Source organism: Poecilia formosa, unplaced genomic scaffold (assembly GCF_000485575.1).
Source record: "Poecilia formosa unplaced genomic scaffold, Poecilia_formosa-5.1.2 Scaffold9, whole genome shotgun sequence".
Classification (NCBI taxonomy): domain Eukaryota; kingdom Metazoa; phylum Chordata; class Actinopteri; order Cyprinodontiformes; family Poeciliidae; genus Poecilia; species Poecilia formosa.
The window spans coordinates 1,214,568-1,236,213 of NW_006799948.1; the positions used below are offsets into that span (position 1 = coordinate 1,214,568).

At 39.1% G+C, this 21,646-nt stretch overlaps 1 protein-coding gene across 1 annotated transcript in view; it reads right to left on the bottom strand.

Annotated features, from left to right (window-relative positions):
• cerk (ceramide kinase) overlaps positions 1-21,646 on the bottom strand; it is a 40,969-nt gene that overhangs the window by 11,632 nt on the left and 7,691 nt on the right. The window contains exons 2-10 of the mRNA XM_007577871.2: positions 15,285-15,416; positions 13,810-13,932; positions 10,826-10,951; positions 10,090-10,156; positions 7,845-7,990; positions 4,006-4,080; positions 3,704-3,856; positions 2,814-2,919; positions 2,273-2,352 (exon numbers count right to left, since the gene is read on the bottom strand). Coding sequence (XP_007577933.1) covers positions 2,273-2,352; positions 2,814-2,919; positions 3,704-3,856; positions 4,006-4,080; positions 7,845-7,990; positions 10,090-10,156; positions 10,826-10,951; positions 13,810-13,932; positions 15,285-15,416 — 1,008 coding nt within the window. The remainder of the gene's footprint in view (positions 1-2,272; positions 2,353-2,813; positions 2,920-3,703; positions 3,857-4,005; positions 4,081-7,844; positions 7,991-10,089; positions 10,157-10,825; positions 10,952-13,809; positions 13,933-15,284; positions 15,417-21,646) is intronic.

A 21,646-nucleotide genomic window follows, 5' to 3' on the forward strand; every position in this document is an offset into this window, starting at 1 on the left:
TGCCTCATTGATTTAGCAGTTGTCTGAGATTCCCTCAGCAGAGAACTAAATAAATAAATAAACACAACATCACGAAAACAAAGGGTGGCTCCGGCACGAGGCAAACCCCCCTGACAGAGCTGGCAAAGAAACACTTTTTTTTCTCTCTCTCTTCTTCTCCTGATTAGTGGGAGTCTGTCACACAGCAAACGCAAACACACACAAACAGGTTATGCTTGCTGTCATATTTATCCAGGCATATAAACACACACCAGCACGCCATGGGGAGCTGCAGCCTCAGATAAACACAAATCTAAAATTTAACATAAAGACACTAATTGGAAAGGGAAACTACACACACGCACACACACACACACACGCACACACATACAGATAATCGACAGCACAGAGTCTGCACATGATGCTGCGGTGCACACACCACCAGAGGTTTGTGCTGATGTGTCAGTGGCTTGAGACGATTGCAGATAATAATAAAGTTTGTTTGCACATAGACAGATGGGGAAATGAAGGGAGAAGAAATGGCGATATCCAGACCTAACCTGAACACGAGCTGTCAGGGACACACAATGAGACCAAATGAGACGGGATGCTAGTGAGCAGGAGCATCATTAATAGTGGAGTAACAAGACAATACAGGATCTTAGGCTTCTTAGGGCGAAACAAGAGAAGACTTCAGCAGTGTATTTCAGAAGACGATAAATCCACATTTTTTGGTTTTGTTTAATATTATAGTCCAGGCAGTCATGGCAGATTTATGCCATTTGCAGCTAACAGTTAGCTAGTTGTACTGTTCTCACATTGCTTATAGATTTGTTTTAAAGCTAAAGTTAACTTTAGGTTATTTTGAAGCTGACTTTATAATAAGCTAATGTATAACTTTGTTATAAAGCTAACTCCAGTTATAAAGCTAAGTTAAGTTAGCTTTATAACAAAGCTAACTTTAGTTTAATTGTAAAGCTAAAGTTGGCTTTATTATAAAGCTGGTATTTATTATAATGTCAGCTTTGCAATAAAGCTAACTTTAGTTTAATTGTAAAGCTAAAGTTGGCTTTATTATAAAGCTGGTATTTATTATAATGTCAGCTTTGCAATAAAGCTAACTTTAGTTTAATTGTAAAGCTAAAGTTGGCTTTATTATAAAGCTGGTATTTATTATAATGTCAGCTTTGCAATAAAGCTAACTTTAGCTTTATTATAAAACTAAAGTTAAATGTGTGTGTGTTACTGTCAAATGAATAGACAGTGTCCGCTTTCTCACTCTGCTTTGAAATCATTAGCATTAGCATCTTGTCTGTTGCTTTGTCACCGTTTTTCCTACCACAATGCTGAAAGAAAACTGATTCAAAACTGGTGAGGGTTTCTTCCATATTCTCCCAAAGATCTTTTACACCTTGACAAACTTCCCACAGGTTTGTGTGCTTTCTCTTCTCTACTTTTCATCCTAAAAACAGACAACTTGTAGAGCCACCGATCAGACACTCCATCAACCTAAACTCAAAAAATTCACTTTATTTTGCCCAAACGCTGTCTTTGATGCCGAAGTTGCAGGACACAGAGGAGAGGGGGCAATTTGTTCCTGGGACTGTCCTCTTTCTCAATTCCTAACACTCCATGAGCTCTTATTCCCATCGACTGGGCTTAAGCTTCATAAGACGAAATGACATCCTGACAGCAGACGGATAGCTTCTTGCAAGACAGATTTCACTTTGACAAGAAATATCGTAGCACTTTAATATCAACATCTTGTGCCACGAGATCTTGTTACATCCCTGATCATTAGGGAGAAGAGCTCTCAGCAGGGAACAATGGGGAGTTATTCACTGTCACTATAATCAGAATATATTCTCTCATCAATACCTAATCAGGAATCTCATTAGAAATTGTGTCGCTCTGTAGGGGGGGAGAAAAAAAAAACCACGACTGAGAAATGACAACAAAGTGAAATTTTAGCAGATCATGACTCTTATTTACACGCTGTCAAGCTCAGGTACTTTATCTCCTTCAAAAAACACAAAGCGAAAAAATGCAAATCTCCGAGCTGAATGAAATCGGCTTTATGCAGAAAGACAGCCAGTGTGGAATTGTCTCATCTTTTTTTGCGTTTTTTGGGGGGGTTTTTTTTCCCCCTCTGTATTCTCAAACTACAACTCATTTTTAATGGCAGCGGTGTCAAAGCAGAGAAATGAGCTCGATAACGAGGCAGAGGAATGAGGAAAAGGCCTTTCCCTCTGATTTAGTCAGCACATTTCAAATAATGAAGCAAAGCTCGCACCTTCAGCCGGCTTTTCCTTCTCCTCCGACGCCTCGTCGTGCTCGTCTTTTGATGAGTGCTTGTGCTGACAGATGCGGCACCTGAAACACCAGCGCAACCTTGTTTTACAATCATTAAATCATCGGCTGTTACTGACATTCAAGACCATAACGGGCTCTTATGATTCATTAAACCCAAATGTATTCAGAGAGTTGTAAACTTTATTTTTTTAGCTATGCACACTGTATCTGTTTTGTCTGCAGCTAAAAAGGCCTTCCTGAGCATATTTATCTGACTTTTCATGGTGAAATAACTTGTCATATTAGAATAATGGATCTCACTTCCCACAGCAAATGTAAATAATGTCTACTGCCAGAATATCAAAAACCAAAGCACTTAAGTCGAAAGCTTTTTACACAAGAGTAAGCTGGCTTTCAGTCCTCAATAATTTAGCTTCCTGACAACATAAAGTATCCCATTAAAGCACATTGCTGCACCCGAGTGTCGTCAGATAAGGTAAGACATTGTAAAATAGTGCTGAAAAGCCGCAGATGTTATTTACCCGGATCGACACTGCAGCTTGTCTCTCGGATGCCCCACGTTGTCGTCTGCTGGCAGGAAAGAAACCGTCCCACCGTAGTAGTTGTGGGACAAAAAGGTTTTAAACCCTTTAAAAAAAGGGGAGGAAAATATGTTACATATTGTGTTATTGATTTAACAAAATATATTCTCAGCTAAGGCACCAAGTAAAATATTGAAAAGGACTCAAACATGAATCTAGTTCAGTTGCAGTTTCATGACATTAATTTCGTTACGGCTTGTTTATACTGTCATGATTTATGCGCAGTTCTAAAAACAAACAAACAAAAAAATTTAAATAGAAAAAGCACAGAAATTTGTGATGAATATTCACGATTGAGCCTGTACTTAAGGCAAGCAGATGGCCAAACCCAGCATGTTTTTGAAACATAAAAGCATTACAGAGGAGAGGGAGAAAACAGAAAATAAAAGAAAAGGAAACACTCTCTATGGGTATGTTACGTAACAGATGAAGGTGTGATGCAGCAAATGAACATATTAAAGTATAAATGAAAATATAAATAGAATTGTACTGTGAAGGCATTAGAAAAGGGAACACTTTATACTGGGCATCTAAACTGTTGAAAAAAAGAAATCCATTGTTGAAAAAAGTCACAACGTCTAATTGCAGCTTGAGGTGGGACTAAAAGCAAAGGTTTTCACGCTAAAGAAAACCGAACTTTACATTTGCAGAAAACATTTGTCTGCCTCAGATGAGACCAAAATCACTATTTTGCAGGCATAATGTCATAAAATGTGACCAAGTTAAAAAGATGTGAATACTTCTGCAAGACACTGTGAGCTGAAGGCAGATCAAGCCAAACAACAACTCCCCCCTCCCCCCCTAAAATGTTTAAATAATGACTGGCATACCTGACAGGTCGTATCTTGCAGGACCAAGCCACCTATTCCTCTCACTGTCCGTCAAAACATCGCCGTAGAAACCATACCCAAGCAAAGAGACCGAATATTTGAGGAAGACGCCGTTATGGTGAACTGAACATACATCCATTGGCTGTGAATCGCCTGTGAAAACAGGCAAAGAAAGGTAATACAATGATCGCACAACAATGTTCTGTTTGTGTCCACACAACACTGGTACCATCAGATATGCGAATATCTGAGCCTGGGTTTAAAGGACACGTGTTGGCAGGGTTTCAGTAACTTAAACTCACCAACAACGATGTGCAAGGCAGATGTAACTGGGTCGTTTGTTCCCTGAGTAGCAAAGCAGATGCAGTCAGTCGACCCTGTTGGACACACAAGAGGGATGATCTGTGAGAAAAATCCTTGGAAGTGACAACAATGTTGCCCAAGAGTTGCATTTTGTACAGTTGAGATAAATCCATGCAATATGATGATGACGCACTCCTGTGATCTTCATTGTTCTGATTATTCCACAAAGATCATTGAAGGTTATTCTTTTTAAGGTAAAACCATGAACACAACACAGTTCAGTTTCAGCTGTGTTTGTTTGTTTTTTAGCCATTAAGTTTGGTTTAGCCATTTCTAGAATAAAGAAGGGGGTCATTTTTGTCCTCTTGTTTTATGAAAGCTCTCCTGCATCGTTATGTTGTTAGTAGAGGAGAGGAATCAGATTAAACAACCAGTGTTTTCCATAGATGTAGCTCTCTTTACAGCAGTTTTAGTCCTGCTTTATTTCATCTTAAAAATCCAGTGAAAATCCTTTCCCAATTTAGGATACTGTCATTTCCGTGCTTGTTTTTACCTCCATATGCAATCTATATTTTGTGGAGGAAGTAATACAGCTTTAAGATTTTGTGTTTGGTCCATCTGTTGAGCTAAAGCTATCTGCTATGTCTTATTCACTCATCAAATAGCACCTGATATAGTATTGGCAAAGGGGAAAAAAACCTTCCTAAATATCAACATCATCAACATCTTGAGCTTACATTTGTAGTTTAATGGGAGTAGAGCTAGCACAAAGTGAAACGGACCTGCTGTGCAGTCTTGGTTTCTCAAACGGAAAGGAGGTAGTGGGTAGGCACTATCTCGTAGAAAAAAAAAATCTGTTTTCCAAAATATCAGTGATGATGTAGACTGGGCTTTTGTTTGTGTTCATTAATCTACAGACACTAGCACTGTCTGGTGGAAACTTGAATGTTTTATTCTTGATATAAAACAAGTTATACATATTATTTTGGCAATGTCAATATGGATTCCCAAAGTCATTTGTAAAAATATCAGTGAAATGGAGAATAAGACGCACAATTTTCCAGCTTTCCAAAGACGATATAATCACTGTGTAGCAAACAGAGTTGGTCTTTGAGAATACAACGCGTTTAACTTATGGCTGCTCGTCATCTTAACATACATAAATATCAGGTTATTATTTTTTTTTTCCTTCTCAAGAGGCGAGAGAGGTTTCTGATTTTCTCTTATCCCCGTTGCCTTTAATCCCCCCCAAAAATGTTCATCATGTCAGTCACACATGTGTAGCTCTATCTCCAAAATAAAATCTGTCACACAGAAGAAAAAAAAAAAAGCTCTGGGGATCAACAGAACGTCCACAACCAAGAAAGGCAAATGTAGCTGAATGATTTTATTAGGCAAGAGCAAAGAAACGTGGCAGTCATAAAGTTAACTAATCTGATAGTTTCGGGCCCTGGGCTATCATCAGCGCTCTTCAGCCAACAAATGAAGCATAAGAGGCATTCCCCGCCTTGTGAGAAATGCTGAGTTTGATATTAAATCTCTTGACTTGAGAGGTAATAAGGCTCCATCGCTCTTTTTCTGCGCCCTCGTGGAGTAATTTCAGACCTATCTGGCCAACTTTGATCATCTTCAAGTGGTAATGTGGAGCTGCCGATAAAAGACTGCGAGGGTGAGAAAGTGAGTGAGAACCCTAGCTGGTAACGTTTAGAGTGGGCTCACAGGGGTGTGACGGGGGGGATCGGGCCCGTCACTCGGAGACGGACACACAGATGAGTATGAAGATCAGCTCCCTCCCCTCGCCTTCTTAGGCTTTCCATGAATATCACTTATCTGGCCTTTGCTTCCTCTTCTCTGAGCATCATAATCACATCTGAACACTTTGAAATTCCTCCTGACAGCCCTGCTGCGTGTGCTTTTTTTTTTTCTTTTTTATTTCTTTTTGTATAAAGATGGTGACATTGTGCCAGAATTTGAATCTTCTACAGCCAGTCTGCACAAGCCAGCTTCCTTTTGGAAGGGAATAGCTTGAGCACGCAGAAGTTGAACAATGTTCAGCCCTCTGATGCTTTATGTTTTATTCCCCTTAATTTTCTCGAGTGCAGACATTTGTTTGCATATTCGGAGGCAGAAAAATGTCACAAGGCGTGTGCTTCGTCTGAGCAGCTTCAGTGTTTATCTGCGGTTCTCCCATAAGTACCCCATGAATCTTGGCGATTTCTTTCTCTTTGACAGCGATGGACTTTAAATTTCTCAGTTCTGGGATATTTTTTTGCTGTTTGAATCCTCTGAGCATAAATATATTCGTGGCTGAACTTGTGACTGAAACCCTTTGAAACAGACAGCAGCCCCCCTAAATCACAGATTAGATTTTTCTTCTGAGTCTCAAACATCTCAGTCTTGGTTCAAATAAAAATTAGAAGGAAATACAACAAAACAACAAGACGGTATTATCTAAGTTTGCTTTAGATTTCTAAAGTATAAAGGTAAATGTTGGTTCTCCATGTTCGATTCTTGCTCTAAGTAATTCACAATTTATAAACTAACAAGAGTTTCTCTGGGTCTTGCTCCGATATTAAAAGTATAAAGGCAAATCTTGGTCTAAAGTAACTCCCCAATTTCTAAATAGTATAAATCTAAATGTTAGAAAAAGCAGCAGCTTTAATGTAAAGTCCTCGTTTTCCTGATTTTTTCTTTTTGTACATCATCCTTGCTCTGAGCTTTAAAGATCTTCAAAAAATCCATTATCAAAATAATTTTTTCCCAAGATTCATAAGAACCTCATGAATAAACTACAACGCCACGGATTCGGAGAAAAACGATCTTCTGTTTATCTCAATTACTTGGAGATTTCATCTTTCTACATCACGTTTTGGCGAGATGCTCAAATGTCACAGAATCGGCGTAGGATTTGTCAGAAGAAAACAAACACCTGCCATATTGATTTCCTCTGTGTTCGCTAAACAAACCACCCCATCCGAAACGTCTTCATCCAAACGAATCGTTTCGCCGTCTCCCCCGGTTTATTTTCTGAAACTAGCCAGCTACCGGCACCAAGCTGTGCACAGGATGGTCTCACACTGGTTTTCACACATTGTGTCTTCATCCCAGTGAAATTTACAGTAATTTCAAAATGTCACCCAGCATGTTCCCAATCATGCCACTTAGGACTGATTGACCCTCTTTTAGGCTCATGGCGACACCCCCCTGTCCTGTTGCCATGGAGACTCTCTTATGTAACTAAGCAACCTGGGATCGTAAGGTCTTGAATGTCTCACAATTAAAATTATTTATGCTTTCTACAATCACTACTTATTTGTGTTTTGAATGACCTTTTACTCTGCCAAAACAAACGATTTTAATTGAAGCGTTTTATTAAAAGCCACTTTTTAAAAAATAAGTTGTATACATTACTGTGAAGAAGTACAAAAAACAGAAGAATAAGTCAATTTAGAAATATGAGCTCAGAGGGCATTCCTGTTGATTTCAAGTTGGAAATTATTACTTAAAACAGGCAGTGGAAATGGATAGTTTAATTTGTTTTGTAACAAGACGCAACCTAGAAAGTCCAACTTCTAGTTTGTTTTAAATTATCTTTATATATTCAATTATTTGCTTGAATGAACATCAACGCATTAATCTATAACAAGAATATGTTTGCATAGCTTTGAAAACTAATATGCATTTGCAATCTGACAAATAAACCTACAGTATGGTGTCGTTCTGAAAAACATAGGAGTCCCTGCATCAATGTGTGAAAGTCTGGATCTCACACTTGTACCATTAAATCGCTAGTAACAAAAAAAAAACAAACAAAAAAAAATTTACTCCAAAAGCCCACCTGCAGGAATAATCCCAATACGCAGAGAGCACGGCACCAGCTCAGCATCCGGTTGGTTCTGGTCCACGCCATGGTCCGTCTGGATCCTGGTCACCAGGCCGTGCAGGATCTCGCTAAACATCCCGTCTCCGCCCACACACACCACCCTGGAGAGACGAAAAAAGAACCAGCAACTCAAAACCGAACGCAAGCTTCCCTAACGCACCGCCGAGGACGGTTCGTGCAGCGTCTTGGCGGGTCGCCGTGTAACGAGTCGACTTCCATGTACAGGTTGTTCTCTGTGTTTAGCAGGAAAACGACTGCATAGCTTAGAAAACCTTGACATTAACGAAACAGGGCAGCTGTGAAACCCTACAATAAATAAGAATATCACGCTGTGCCACCCGGCATTACGGCTTCTTGGGTCCGACTCAAAGGCAACCGAAATGCGTCTATAAATTATATGAGCGGTGGAATAAAAAGCATAATGGAGTCTAACTCCGCTTCTGGTGTTACGAATGTGAGATGAATGGCTGAAAGGACGAGGCGAGCAGGTAGGAGGAAAAGGGGCCCTCTTGGTGCTCTTGGTGCACTTCGTACCCCTGGCTTCTCGCTTCGGTCGCATAATTTACAGTTCATAACCTGGATGTATGTCGGTCGGTGAGATGTGGAGTTTGACAAGTTGTAGTTAAAGGAAATGCCGGAAAGCGAGGCGAAAACGATGGAAACGTTCGAATTTTCGCGTAAACAAATATTCTGTTTATTTTTACGGATCGGATTTAAAATTTTATATAAAAGAAAAAAACAACAACACCTTTTTATTTTCCCCTCTAGTTTAGTTCAGGAAAAGTAGAGCCAGAGAAGAATGCGCTCACATTTGGGTGGAAAATATTTCATACTTGCAAATACAGCTTTGCATTATTAAACAACAAAAATGCCAGAGAAATAAAAGGGATTGATCAGGATGTTCAGATTAAGGTTCTATTAAAAACCTATCCTAGAGCTAATAAAGTAACATTAAAATTTTTTTTTTTTTACATACAAATGTTATGCTCTCACTAAGCCTGTCGCAATTAATAAATTAATAGCACAATAAAATAAAATGAGCTTGATAATTTCCTTTCTGATTAATATTTTAGTCTGTTTGGAGACTTTGTAATTATTGTATTTATTATTATTTTTATTTTGGATATTTGAAATACTGTCCAGTTTGCGTCTTTTTCTTTACAGAATTATTTACTGGCCGTTGAGAGGGGAACTTGCATTATTATGCTGTTATCAGCGCATCACATGAAAATGGTCTCAAAACTAAAATATTTGAGTTTATTGCGATAATTACTGCGTCAGTTTATCATCCATAAAAATGTATTGTAACAGACCAAGCTATGGCCTTTACAAAAATTGCTAAAAGTGCTGAATTGATATTTGTAAACAAAAGATTACCTTTATCGTCACAACAGAAGTTGTACAGTTAGCTGTGTCCAAGCATGCTTATGGAAAGTTTAGTGGAAGAAAAAAATGTATTAGTAAGAGGTGCGTAAGCAACACAGTCTTGAGATGTATGTGAACCAAAGCTCACTCAAGAGTTTCAGAGAAAGTGATTACTTGCTGCCATGTCATTTTCTGCTGACGTTTATTGTGTCAAGTATGAAGTCAGGACAGCCATCTACTAGGAAACGTTAAAGCGCTCCATGCTTCCTTCTGCTGATAAAACGTATGGATTTTATGGACTTTACACCTCCACACGCCACCAAAAGTAATCGCTTTAACACCCCTGGTAGCATCGTGTTTGATTGGCCAGCAGAGACGAAAGACAACATTTTGGAAAATATTTTCCCATCTTATCTCATTGGTTAGTTTTTCAAAAGTAGCTTGGAAATTTAACATTGCCTATGTGGCTATTAAACTCTAAGGGAATCTGTGCTTTTCACATACTGAATCAGACTTTTCGTCTTCTACAATTATATTAAGACGGAACATTTTTAGCTAAAATAAAAAAAGAAATCACAATAACAATACAACAATTACAATATATATATATATATATATATATATATATATATATATATATATATAAATTACCATTCATCTCGATGCAGATTACCCAACAACAGAGACTTAATGAGCCTCTCAGTGACTTTATTAAAACACGAGCAGATGAGAGTCAACAGAAAAGCCACGGGCAAGAATCAGTGTTTCAAAAGCCTGAAAGTGGCGGCAGCAGCAGCAGCAGTAGCAGCAGCAGCTACCCCGCTGAAGTACTCACCCATCATAATCGTCTAGATTGGCCTCCATTTTCAAGTGGTCCCTGGCATGATTAGCGCGCTCTGTAACTGTGGAAACCAATTAAATAGCAGGCGTTAGCGCAAGTGCAATAAAAGAAATGTACAGACGAAATAAGTGGCGGAGCAGGCATTTAAAACAAAAAAACAAAAAAAACAAAAGAAGTATAAAACAAAAACGCTGCACTTTGGATGCATTCGCTAAAACCCACTGAGCAGATTAATGTTCAGAAAAAAAAAATAAAAAAAGCCAGGCGCAGTGGCACAAACAGCCTAATTCAGCTATTGTGGGGTGTATTAACAAAATGAGCCCCGAGGCAGGAAAAAAAAAATAAATCCCCATCATTTTAACAGTAAATCTGTTTACTAGGCATATAATCCCAGCACAAAAAAAAAAAGATCATGTGACTCATAGCTGCTATAGGAAGCCCAGAGTGAATGGTGTTTTCCCCCTGATGGGCCATCAATACTCAAGAATATACACTGTAGCAAACACTTATTGAATAATAGATGACTTTGGATGCCCAAGCTTATCGGGTATCACAGGTTCCATTAGGGTGGTGGCAGGATTAATGCCGCCATAAGGCAAAAATCATATCCTCGTGAGGCCACCTGGCCCCCACCCCGCAAGAGGCTACGCTGGCAGCGGAGATGTATACGGTGGCCTTTGAGTCTCATTTTTAATTTAAATGTTGAGGCGCTCCACTGTCGGGTACCCACCAATCACGTCTGTAAAGATGCCGGCCTGCCGGAACACCGGAGCCACCTTCTGCTCGTAAATGCGCTCCCCGCGCCGCTTCCCTCCGTACGGATTGATGTACACCAGCAGGTTCTTGGGTCGGTTGGCTGCAAAGTGAAGGATAGCGGTTGGAAATATCTGACTTTTTTTTTTGACAGCCTCTTGATTGGTCTTTCATTAACTAGAGACCTTTTTTTAAAAGATGATCACCAGAATGGGCTGTTTGAAAGACAAACGAGGTGTCGGCTAACTGTGGAAGGAGTGTGGGGCAAATTACAGGCACTGCATCATCTGGTGATGAAGTTCCAAAGTGGCGCGCCGGCCGGAGAATGTTAAAATGGCTTGTTTGGGGCCGCTTTGGAAAAAATAAGGTGCCGGCTCGAACTAAAAGCGATCTGAATGGGATCAAGTGTTAAATGAGCACAAAGAAAGGGAAAAAAAAACAAAAAGCATGGCTTCATATCATTTGGCAATAAGACAAAAATTCCATTAGGTTACATAAATGGCTTGTCAGCAGTGATGTAACGGTGCAGCCGCGGAGGAGACGGACGCTGTTAGAGACGTACAGACTTCATCTTCGCAACGAATGTGGTTAATTTCATTGAATTGGTTCATCTGTGGGTATGGGGCACTTCAGATGAATTACACCCACCTTCCGATCTTAATTCTACATGTTTGAGAGACACCGAATGCTACGGAGCCGGATCATTTTTCAAACGTATTGGCCCTGGAGTGTGTCACATAATTTTATACTCAATTAGTGTTATAGCTCGCTACGTTACTAATAGTATTATAACATGTAATGTGATACATCATAAAAAGACATTACATATTAGCATTTAATAGATTTAATGAAATGTCACACATTATATTCTTATGCTACAAGTTAATATGCTTTGTCTATGGAAAGATATTTAGAGCAATTTATAATAAAACAGCTTAAGTGAGCTTCCAAGGTGACCAATTGGCCACTTTTTACTTTCCTGTTAATCATTTATTTACACCTACCTGGTATAGTTTGGGTTCCAGTATTTTATAGAAAGCTTGGACCGCAAGATGTAATGAGTTACTCTTGAATTCAAAGTTCTCGCAAAACAGAATCGTACAAATTGATTCGTTTTTGGATGCGCCACAAGTCCAACCCACCTGAGTCGAAAGCCTGAATTGCTTCCTTGTTTACTCAGGTTCCTGCTACCAAACCAGCCGTGTGACTTAAGTGTTGACACTGATCATTTTAAACCTTCAATATTGACTCACTGTACAACCTGCTACAACCTCTTGGCACATTAAAAAAAACCAGCTTTTGCAGTAGCTATAAGATACTGAAATAAATCAGTGTGTGATATCAACATAAAGTGTGTTACTAATTGTACTTTTGAAATCCAAATAAATGTAATAAAGTAATTTAACGTTTAACTTAAATTTCAGTTAAACACATTGAATCATCCCACCGCTTCTTCCAACCACTGTTCCTTCTGGAAATTGTTGAAATTCAATTAAATTTAGATTATGCAACAAAAAATAAAGTTTGTGAAATAGAACAATCCGTTCATTGCTGTTTTTCATTTTGCTGAAACCTCCAGCAGCTATTTTTTGTCAGCTGTGAAATAATGTCACCTTTGAACTCATAAATGAGGACCATTAAAACCTTCTACTGCTGCCGTCATTTGTGCAGAACAGCTGAGAGTTGCATAACAAAATTATTAGAGCTTATAAAGAACGGATATCAGTTTGTCCAGTGGCAGAATGATCATAACTGACGTACTTCAAGACTTTGTACCCCTTACATCACTACAACAGACATTAACAATTGGAAGTGGAATTTGAATCTGCTGGAACAGCAATACTTTTGTATTGTTGGGGAGGAAAAAAATTACAAAATTTTTTCAGTTCGTCACAAGTCTTGTAAGGAATGCACGAGTTCTCATCAGATGAGTCCAGATTAAATTTGTTGGCCTGCATGTGCAATGAAATGTGCAGTGGAAAATAAAAAAACTCGGTCGTCAGGGTTCATTGTCCTGCATTTTTAAACCATGCCCTAGATTAAAATTTATGGTACACGCTCAGGCATTTGCAAAAGCTGAGTGACATGTAGAGGTGATAACAACTCAACCATTAAACCAGCTGTGTTGGGGCATGGACGCATCTAAAACCTGCAATACTATCCTTTATGACTGGAGTTGGTCACTTTGAGAAAAAAACATCTTTTTAGAACTTTGACCAGAGTGGTCTGGTCAAAGTTCAGATCTAATTCCAGCTAAGAATCTGATCCAAGACTTGAAAATTGAAGTCAAAGTTTAGATATTCTCTGTAATCTGATTGTAAAAACCATCTTTCTTCTTTAGTCCCACGCTATTTTGTGCTGATACATAAAATCCCTTACATTGGGTTTATTTGTGGTTTTAATATGAGAAATTACAAAAATACTGAAAGGGTATGACGACCTTTTCTAGGTACTGCATCAAAGTGTACTGAATCAAAACCTTTACTTGTTCTAAGACGCACATTAAGAAAATACTGCAGCAATCCAAACGAAGGTTTGCACTGCGCTACTGTTTACTGTACGACTCTGTTGTGTTTTCCTGATCATAATCTAAATCAAGTCGCCGCCCACCCATCCCTAATGTGAGTTTAGGTGGTTCACTGTGTCAATTAGTGTTTAATTGGTAGGTCAATGTTACCTAGCCAGATTTCTGTCACAAGACATTTTGGACAAAACCCAGACGGCGTCCTGCTCAGTTTCTGCCAGGTTAATCAACAGCTGTCCGAGTGTGAAACGGGCTTTGCACTTTAACCTGTTACTTAACATTCTTCTGCTTGAGTTTATTTGCCCCTATCTGTGCTGATAGCAGCTTAACAGTCAGTTTGGATCATTCATGATTAATTTATGACACACAGATGCATATTGAGCGTCCAGTCGGTTCAGAGTGCATCGCCCATATCTGCAGTATTAAGTAGCACCTACTAAGTAATGACAGCTGCTCGTTGATGACTTGGACCCACTGCTCGCAGATCTGCTGGTCGGCGCAGTGGAAGGTGACGTCGGCGCAACGCCACAGGTGTTGCCGGGTCCTCCTCACGTATGAAACTGCAAAGACAACAAGAACAGTTTCTACAGAGAGAAAAAAATGTAAAAGATGAAAATAAAAATCCCCCTCCGATATCCTAAAAGTGCTTTCTAATGTTGGAATCGCTAGCTGCGCTGCCATCGACATAAAGTTGTGCAAATTGAAATTGCTAAGCTAAATTCGTGAAAAAGGAGGAGGTTTCTCAGCCGTATCGAAATGAGCGTGTTTCGGAAAACTGCAATGGAAACAGTTTTTTCGCATCACACGAGTCACGTGATGAACAATCAGATGTTACTACTGGTGGAAACGACAAAGAAGACGACAGGAAGTAGTTGTTTTTTTCTCAGACAATGTGCAGCTGGCTTCACCAGAGCCATTTTGGCATTGCATAGTTCATAAAAAAGTTGTGTGTTGAATCCACAGCTCTTTAAAATCGCCAACTACATTTTCTGCAAAACGCTGCAGATGTAATTGCTCCCAAGTATAAGAAGCTCGTTGCTCCGACGCCTGAATAAGAAGCAGATGTCTCTGATGACTGATAGATGAATTGTGAATATATCTCATGACTAATTTTAATGACCTATCATATGAACAAGCTTATTCACATGTGATTTTCATTTGCTTCTACTTTATTGGAAACACAGCAATTGTGTTTTTTCAACATTTGCAGAATATAAACAAAGATTTTTGCACATTTGTAATGGAAGTACCTATCATGGCTCACAACCTGGAGTTTACTAAGTGTTACGTTTTTCTTGTGTTTTTATTTTTTTCTCACTGATCATTACTCCAAGGCTTTGCTGCAGTGGAACCTTGCCCTGTAAATGAACCTTAGCTGTATCCCAATCAACTTGGTCTGCCACAGATTTTAGTGAATGAGTGAGATAAGAAGACGTGGGGAGGTGGGAAATGAGGAGGAAGTCAGCAAAGTGAGGCATGGTTGTACCGAGGAAGAAGAAGAAAAAAGCATTACTGAAATATTTACATTAAGGAGCAGGAATTCCCTCACTAAGCACTTTTGGCAGCAGATTTACTCACTAAGCATTTCAATGTCAAATCATCGCACTGAATATTTCTCTCATCAGATAAGAGTCGGCCTTTCAAGGAGGAGCCACAGTTCAAATCATTTCTCGCGGCTCGTATGTGCAGCAGGGATGTTGGAGAGAGTCTGAAAAGTATTTTGTGAATTTGTTGCATAACCAGAATTTTGAGGGATGGGACATGCCTTTGAAGATAAGCTTCAGCAAAATGTGGCATCACAGTTTTGTGAAAATTAGTCCATGTCAGTGTAAGTAGTACTAGTTCTCATTTTCCCCAAAACTTTAAACTTTAAAACTATTCCCGAACTTGTAGAGTAGTGTAACTGCTGCACCTGTGAATGCATGGGGATACTGCTGAGAGGGCTGGTTTATCCTCTTCGGATGGCTCCTGGGTTGTGCGTCAGCTTCGTCTTCTGTCTTGTGAACTGCCACAATTTCACACACTTTAACAGTCTGGCCGTGTTCTGTGGAGAGATTGAATTGACGGTTTAGTTCGGTGGTGACTGCAGCTTGATGATAAGAGCCAGAAAAGTTACACGTACACAGATTCATGAGTTTGTGGTGGTAAAGAAAAGACATTCTGTCCTACAGATGATGAATGGAGTAACTGTCTACTTAGAAAATGCCTTCTGGAGTTGGTAGTGACACAAACTGATGCGACAAAAGAGTGAAAGGGCAAGTCTTAGGAATGGGAACATTACTTTTTTTGGTGGGGATGCATGCTAAACATCCAAAGACTCTTAAAGACTGAAGATTCTTAGCGTACAATGGAGCACTGCCTAGTTGCAGATTTTTGGTGAAATGTAACTTTTCATAGCTAAAGGATTTGAAGAAAATTCAGCTTTGGAAGCTGAAATATCTAGGCGGAATGCTACCCAACATGCTACTGGCTGCCAGTCCAAAAGAACCACTTGTTTTCCTCAGTGCTGATAGCAGAACTTCCAAGAGAGTAGACATGAAAGATTGTATATGCTAGCTTCTGCAGCCATGCTAAGATAATTTCACCATGCATATTAGTCATTTGGTGTTTCAACTATTAAAATAGGCAGCTATAAGTGTTTTGCAAGGGGTGCAGATTTTAGCTAATTGTGTGTAAGCACTGTATTTTGTCAAAATCATCAAGCAAATACACATCAAGAGTTTCTTGATTAAGTTCATAGCTGAATCACTGTGCAACATCATCCAGTTAAAAATCAGAATACTGATTTTTTATAATCAGAATTTCTGATTTTTAACTGGATGATTACTTACAGTTACACCAAAGTCACCTGCAATCGAAGACAGATGGCTGAAAAGAATAAGATTTAACGGTCACACTAATCTGTGAAAAGATGACCGGATCAACAAAAGTTAACATGGGTGAAACTTTAGCATTAATACATGAATATTTACCTCGCTATTTGTAAATGTAATTGATTTATTTCAACCAGTGTGTGACTGATCAGTTTGAAAGTAACTTTATCTCCAATGTAATGTAAGAAGTCTTTTTCAGTTACTTGACATTTGCTTATGAGTTTGTTGAATGCTGAGCTAACGTGAGTTAGCTAAAATAAAGCAACATGCTAACCTGTACTAAAATGACATCAGAGTCAACAAAAGCTGGTATGAGGTAACATTGTGATAAGCCAGATGGAAAATACTTTGATTAGATCGGATGTAATATTATATTACCAAGATATGATGAGTTATTTTATCACCTTTGAACCCTATTAGTTTCAAAAATCTAGCATAGCGCTATAAAATGGTTCAAAGCTGCTAACTTATCAACAGTCAGTATCTTGCCTATACTTGATTACTCTCTGCATTTCATTTAATTCAGTTCATTTACATAACCCTAATTCGCAACAAATTTGTGCCTTAAGGCAGAGAGAGCTAGTTGATATACAAAAATATACAGTCAATTCGATTGTACAAGTTTTACTCATACATTCCAACTTGTTAACAGTTATGAAACAATCCAGTTATGTTGAGCTTATCAATATTTGTAAGAAGTTTTCTACCAAGCTGACTTTGTAGCAACCACATTCATCTGAATGAGCATGTAGCAACTTTGGACAGTCGACTGCAACAATATGAAGCAATTCGCCGTCCAAAGTATGTGTATATGATTTGGAGAATCAGAAATTCCCACCAGAAGCTGAATTCACTCTGAGAGACACTTGGTTCCTTTCACAAACACTGAACTGAATAGAAATAAATCCACTTAGTCCCAAGAGACCTTCAAAGTGTTTACAGGCAGTACTTCTTTTCCCACAGGAATGGGAGTCAGACGCTTGTTTTAAAACTCTTGGGGGTTGGAGGAAAGAAAAGGTGCTTTAGTCTGAGTGGCTTGGTCAGTAGCAGAATTTGCAGGTCAGAGTGGGACCGGGTACCTCCTGGTAGATGACGGAACGGTGGGGATTAAAGGGCTGTTATGAGACATCACAGATTCTTAATCTGCTTTTTTTTCTTCTTCTTTTTCACTTTCAGGCAAAAATTTAAAAAGGCATGTCCTCCAGAGCAGCGAAGGTACAGGAAACCTGCTTCAGTACGGCAACAAAAGTAAAAAAAAAAGAAAACACAATAAGGTGGATGCCTCGAAAACTGCAAAATCCACCTTTGAACAATTTCTTTTTAAACTGAGACGTCCAGAAAATTCATTTATAACAGAGCAAATTCCAAAGAGGACTTTAATGCAAGTACGTTTTACCCACTTCAGGTTTACTGACCTCTTCAACTGCATTGCATATACACGGCCTCTCGTACAAATTTATTCAGCAGATATGATGAAATGAATGGGAGAGAGGCAGAACATATTATTCCTCTCCCGGGAGTCCCTGAGAATGGGATTTCATTTCTTTCTCAAATAAAGGTGATATGCCATGCAGGCATGAATAACTTTATGGCCACCGATATTCACATTTTGACAAATAGGAGGACGACTTATGGGCATGTGGGGGGGCGATGGCTTTATTTCAGCAAAAAGGACAGAGAGAAAAAAAAAAGAGTTTCATTCCAACAACACATGAAATATGTTCAAGCTGTAAACTATGCAGATGGCCTTTAGCTCTGAACAAATGCCTTAGCGCTTCTTTGTTGCATGGCTTGGGAGTGCCAAATGTTTGCTGTTATTATGCAAAAAAAAAAGATGATACATAACTGATATATCGGTGTAGCTGGAGGGGAAATATTTCCAATTACATACAGTGTGCTTTCAGCATAGGTGAAAAAAGCAGAGACCACAATGTAATATCAACCATCCGAGCAAACGACCCACCAAAAACAGCACCTGATGGAAGGCAGTAAAATGTCTAATTCATATTTTACTGAGCTCAGACTCCGAAATGGCTGTGCACAAATAAAACATAGTGAAAGTGACAGATTTATTGGTTGTATCTTTACGCCTAGTAAATTCAACACTTAAAATGAACATATTATTACTGGTTTGTATTGTTAATAGCAATCAGCCATGACAAAACATAGTTAGTCCTTTTGTTTTCTGACTTGCAGATAAAATGCTCCCGGCTCTGGTGTAGCTTTGCTACCAGATCCAAACTCTGACTTGGATGCAGATTTTAGTACAGCATGTAGATGTGAACATTAAGTCTAGTTTTTTTTTTATGAGAAAAGTACTGCTAGAACTCATCGGCAGCAGCAGGTATTCTTTATGTAGACATGGCTTATAAAGTATCCTTTTTAAGCAGAAAACCTTCTTTTTATTTTGACTGTTGCTAAAAATAAAATAAGATTAATCTGCCCAAAAGTATAGCCTCACTGATGCATTAAATTTAGGTATTTCAGTGACTTTCATGACCACAGGTATGTAAAATCCAGGAACTAGCGCTTCTACAAACATTTGTGAAAATTGGGTCGATCTTAGAAACTCATTGATTGTTTCCTCGCGATTAAATATTTCACAGCCAACTGCTAGCGGTATAATAACAAGGTGAAAGCGATTGTGAATGATACTAACTCATCTTTGAAGTGGTAGGCAACGTAAAATCCCAGAGCAGAATCAGTGAAAACTAAGGCACAAAGCAAGCAGAGGTCACTTTTGGCAATATGGAGCCTCAGAGGTTTTTCCACAGAACAAAACCCTGATTCTCTTTGGTACAATATTGCATCCTTAGAAGACAAAACAATTCCATTTTTACATTGTTTTATTTGTACTACATCTTTGATGACTGATGCTAAAAACCTCAGTAGAAGATCTAAACTTGCATCTTTCTTTGTAAGGCTCTGTGTTGACATCTCTGTCCTTAAGTGAGCTGGGGAAGCAATCAGTATCCTTAGATCCTTAGAATGCCCCAATGACTCCACCGTACAAACATGGCGACTGAAAGGCATCATCTCGTCCACACACAGTTAGATGACAACACAGACCCACACACAAAGGTTGCAGGTTTCAGCTGAGTGTAGTCCCTAAGCTAGATGCTAAGCCCCTGGCTTTACAAGCCACATCCTCTCTGCTTGGCTCTGACATACTCTCTTCTTTGTGACTGTAAAAAGTCTGAGGACTGGCAGTGAGCCAACGAGGGATGCCTATTCATACCGCAGGGCTCGGAGTTGGTAGCAGGGGGTATTTCTGTAAGTCAGCTTTTCAGGAGGTTGGGGGGAGGAAGGCGTTATTTTCAAATGTCTATATCAGGGGTCCCCAAACTTTTTCCTGCGAGGGCCACATAACTGTTCCCTTTTCTGGTCGGGGGCCGGTCTTAGTTTTTCGAGAAAGAAACCTTAGAAAACATTTGTTGGGGGGGTGGATTAATGCCGATGACATATTCGCGTTTATAGATAGATTTTTACCCAGAATGCAAATGGAAAAAAAACGTGAGCGAAACGGTGACTGGTACTGACTAGTATATATTCCATTGAGGGAAACTAAGTTTCATATCTGCTCAAGAGCCCCCCTGGTGGTTGAAGAAAAATCCACATATATATGAAAAAAAAACACTGAATGCTCTCTGGTATTGTTCAGGGGGCCGGACCAAATGAGGAGGCGGGCCGGATCCGGCCCACGGGCCGTAGTTTGGGGACCCCTGGTCTAGAGCATGTTCAAGATGTGGGGGAAAATAGCAAACATTGTGGGGTTTTTTTGCTTCAACTGTCCAATGACACAAGATGTTTCTCACAGGGAGAACTGGCATAGTTTATATAAGACATCTACCTCCAATATTTTTGGTTTGCAACTAGCAAGGATTCTGAGAAAATAGAAAACTTTTTGTTTTGATATTAAGTTTCTATTGAGATGAAAAAAAATAGATCTTTCCATCATGTATATGAAGCTCTGGTCCAAATCAGTCAAATACAGTTGAGTTTTCCTTCTGAAATCTGAAAGGATAATGTTGGGAAATCCAGATAAATATTCTCAATTGATTGAGAAAAACAGATTTCAGCTGCAAATCTGCACCATTCTTAGTACAAAGACTTCTATTGAGGTTGATTGCAGAGATCCAAAAACATATTCATGTTTCAAGCTTAAATTTTAATTTTGCTATGTTTCATTATAGTTCAACACCAAGTAGTGCATAATTAAATGTAAAGTAGATGATATTTAGTTTTTCTTTTTTTACTAATAAAGTCTGAAGAATGTGATTCATGTACTCCGATAGCCCAAAATAAAGTGTTGTGCAACCGATTGCCAGCAGAAGTCAAGATTTACTGAGTACCCAAATATTCTGCCCATGATTCAGTTTTAAATGAAGCTTCATGAACTGCACCTATTGGCTGCTCCACTTTAAAGTGTACCTCTGGGAACTATCCAACAAGAAAACAGTCAGATTTGCATTTTTGTGTCTGTTTTGCTTCCCAGATAAGAGAAATGTGTCACGTTTCACGTTGGGTGTTCTGCCGTTTTAACGGCATCCAATATTAGGTCAAACTCGGACAATGATCTAAAATGAAGACAGGTAAGCAATTTCTGTCTGTCATGGCAACACTAAACCTTTAGAGTCCTTGAACAGCTTTATGTTGGTAGGGAGTGAATATAACAATCTTTAGTCTGGATCATTTAGTTTCTCCATCCAGCACTGTGCACAGGAAGCACATGAGATGGATTACATGTGTGTGGGATTAGCTTTCATCACAGGTTTCTGACACAGATCCCGTAATCAGATTTTATAGGAAATGATGTTCTTTGAGAACTATTCAATAAACTCCTTCAAACTTTCATCCAGAATTCTTAAAACTACATCCACAATACCGAATACAGTTCATTTTGTAGCACTCCAAATGGATATCTCTTCACATAATAATAGGGCAGTAGGCGTGGACGTTTGCCACAGAAAGCCTAAATTAGTGGGGCTCATTTTTAAATATACGTGTGTCATTACTAGAAGAATAAAGCGTTCAATTTTTGGTGACCAGGCCTTTCTGCTACAAAAGATGGTGAATTCAACTTTCAGACACTGGCCTACAGGCAATAATTATTTCCTCGAATAATGGAGTGCTGAGCTTTGTGTGACTGTAATAAAGCTTAGGAGGTCACCTAGATTTGTGCGCTTTGAGTAGAAATACTATCTGTCCTCTAATTCAGGTTCTTGGCTCAGGAGGAGGGCTATTGTTCAGAAACAGAAACTTAGGACTAAGTTGTTGCTCTTAGCGTAGAACGGCATGGGAATCCATCACTGCATAATGCACCTATTAAGGTTGACCTAAATTCTCTGAAGCTGCAATAGTAGCATGACTATGCACACCGAAACCCTCTTATTTCTCCTGT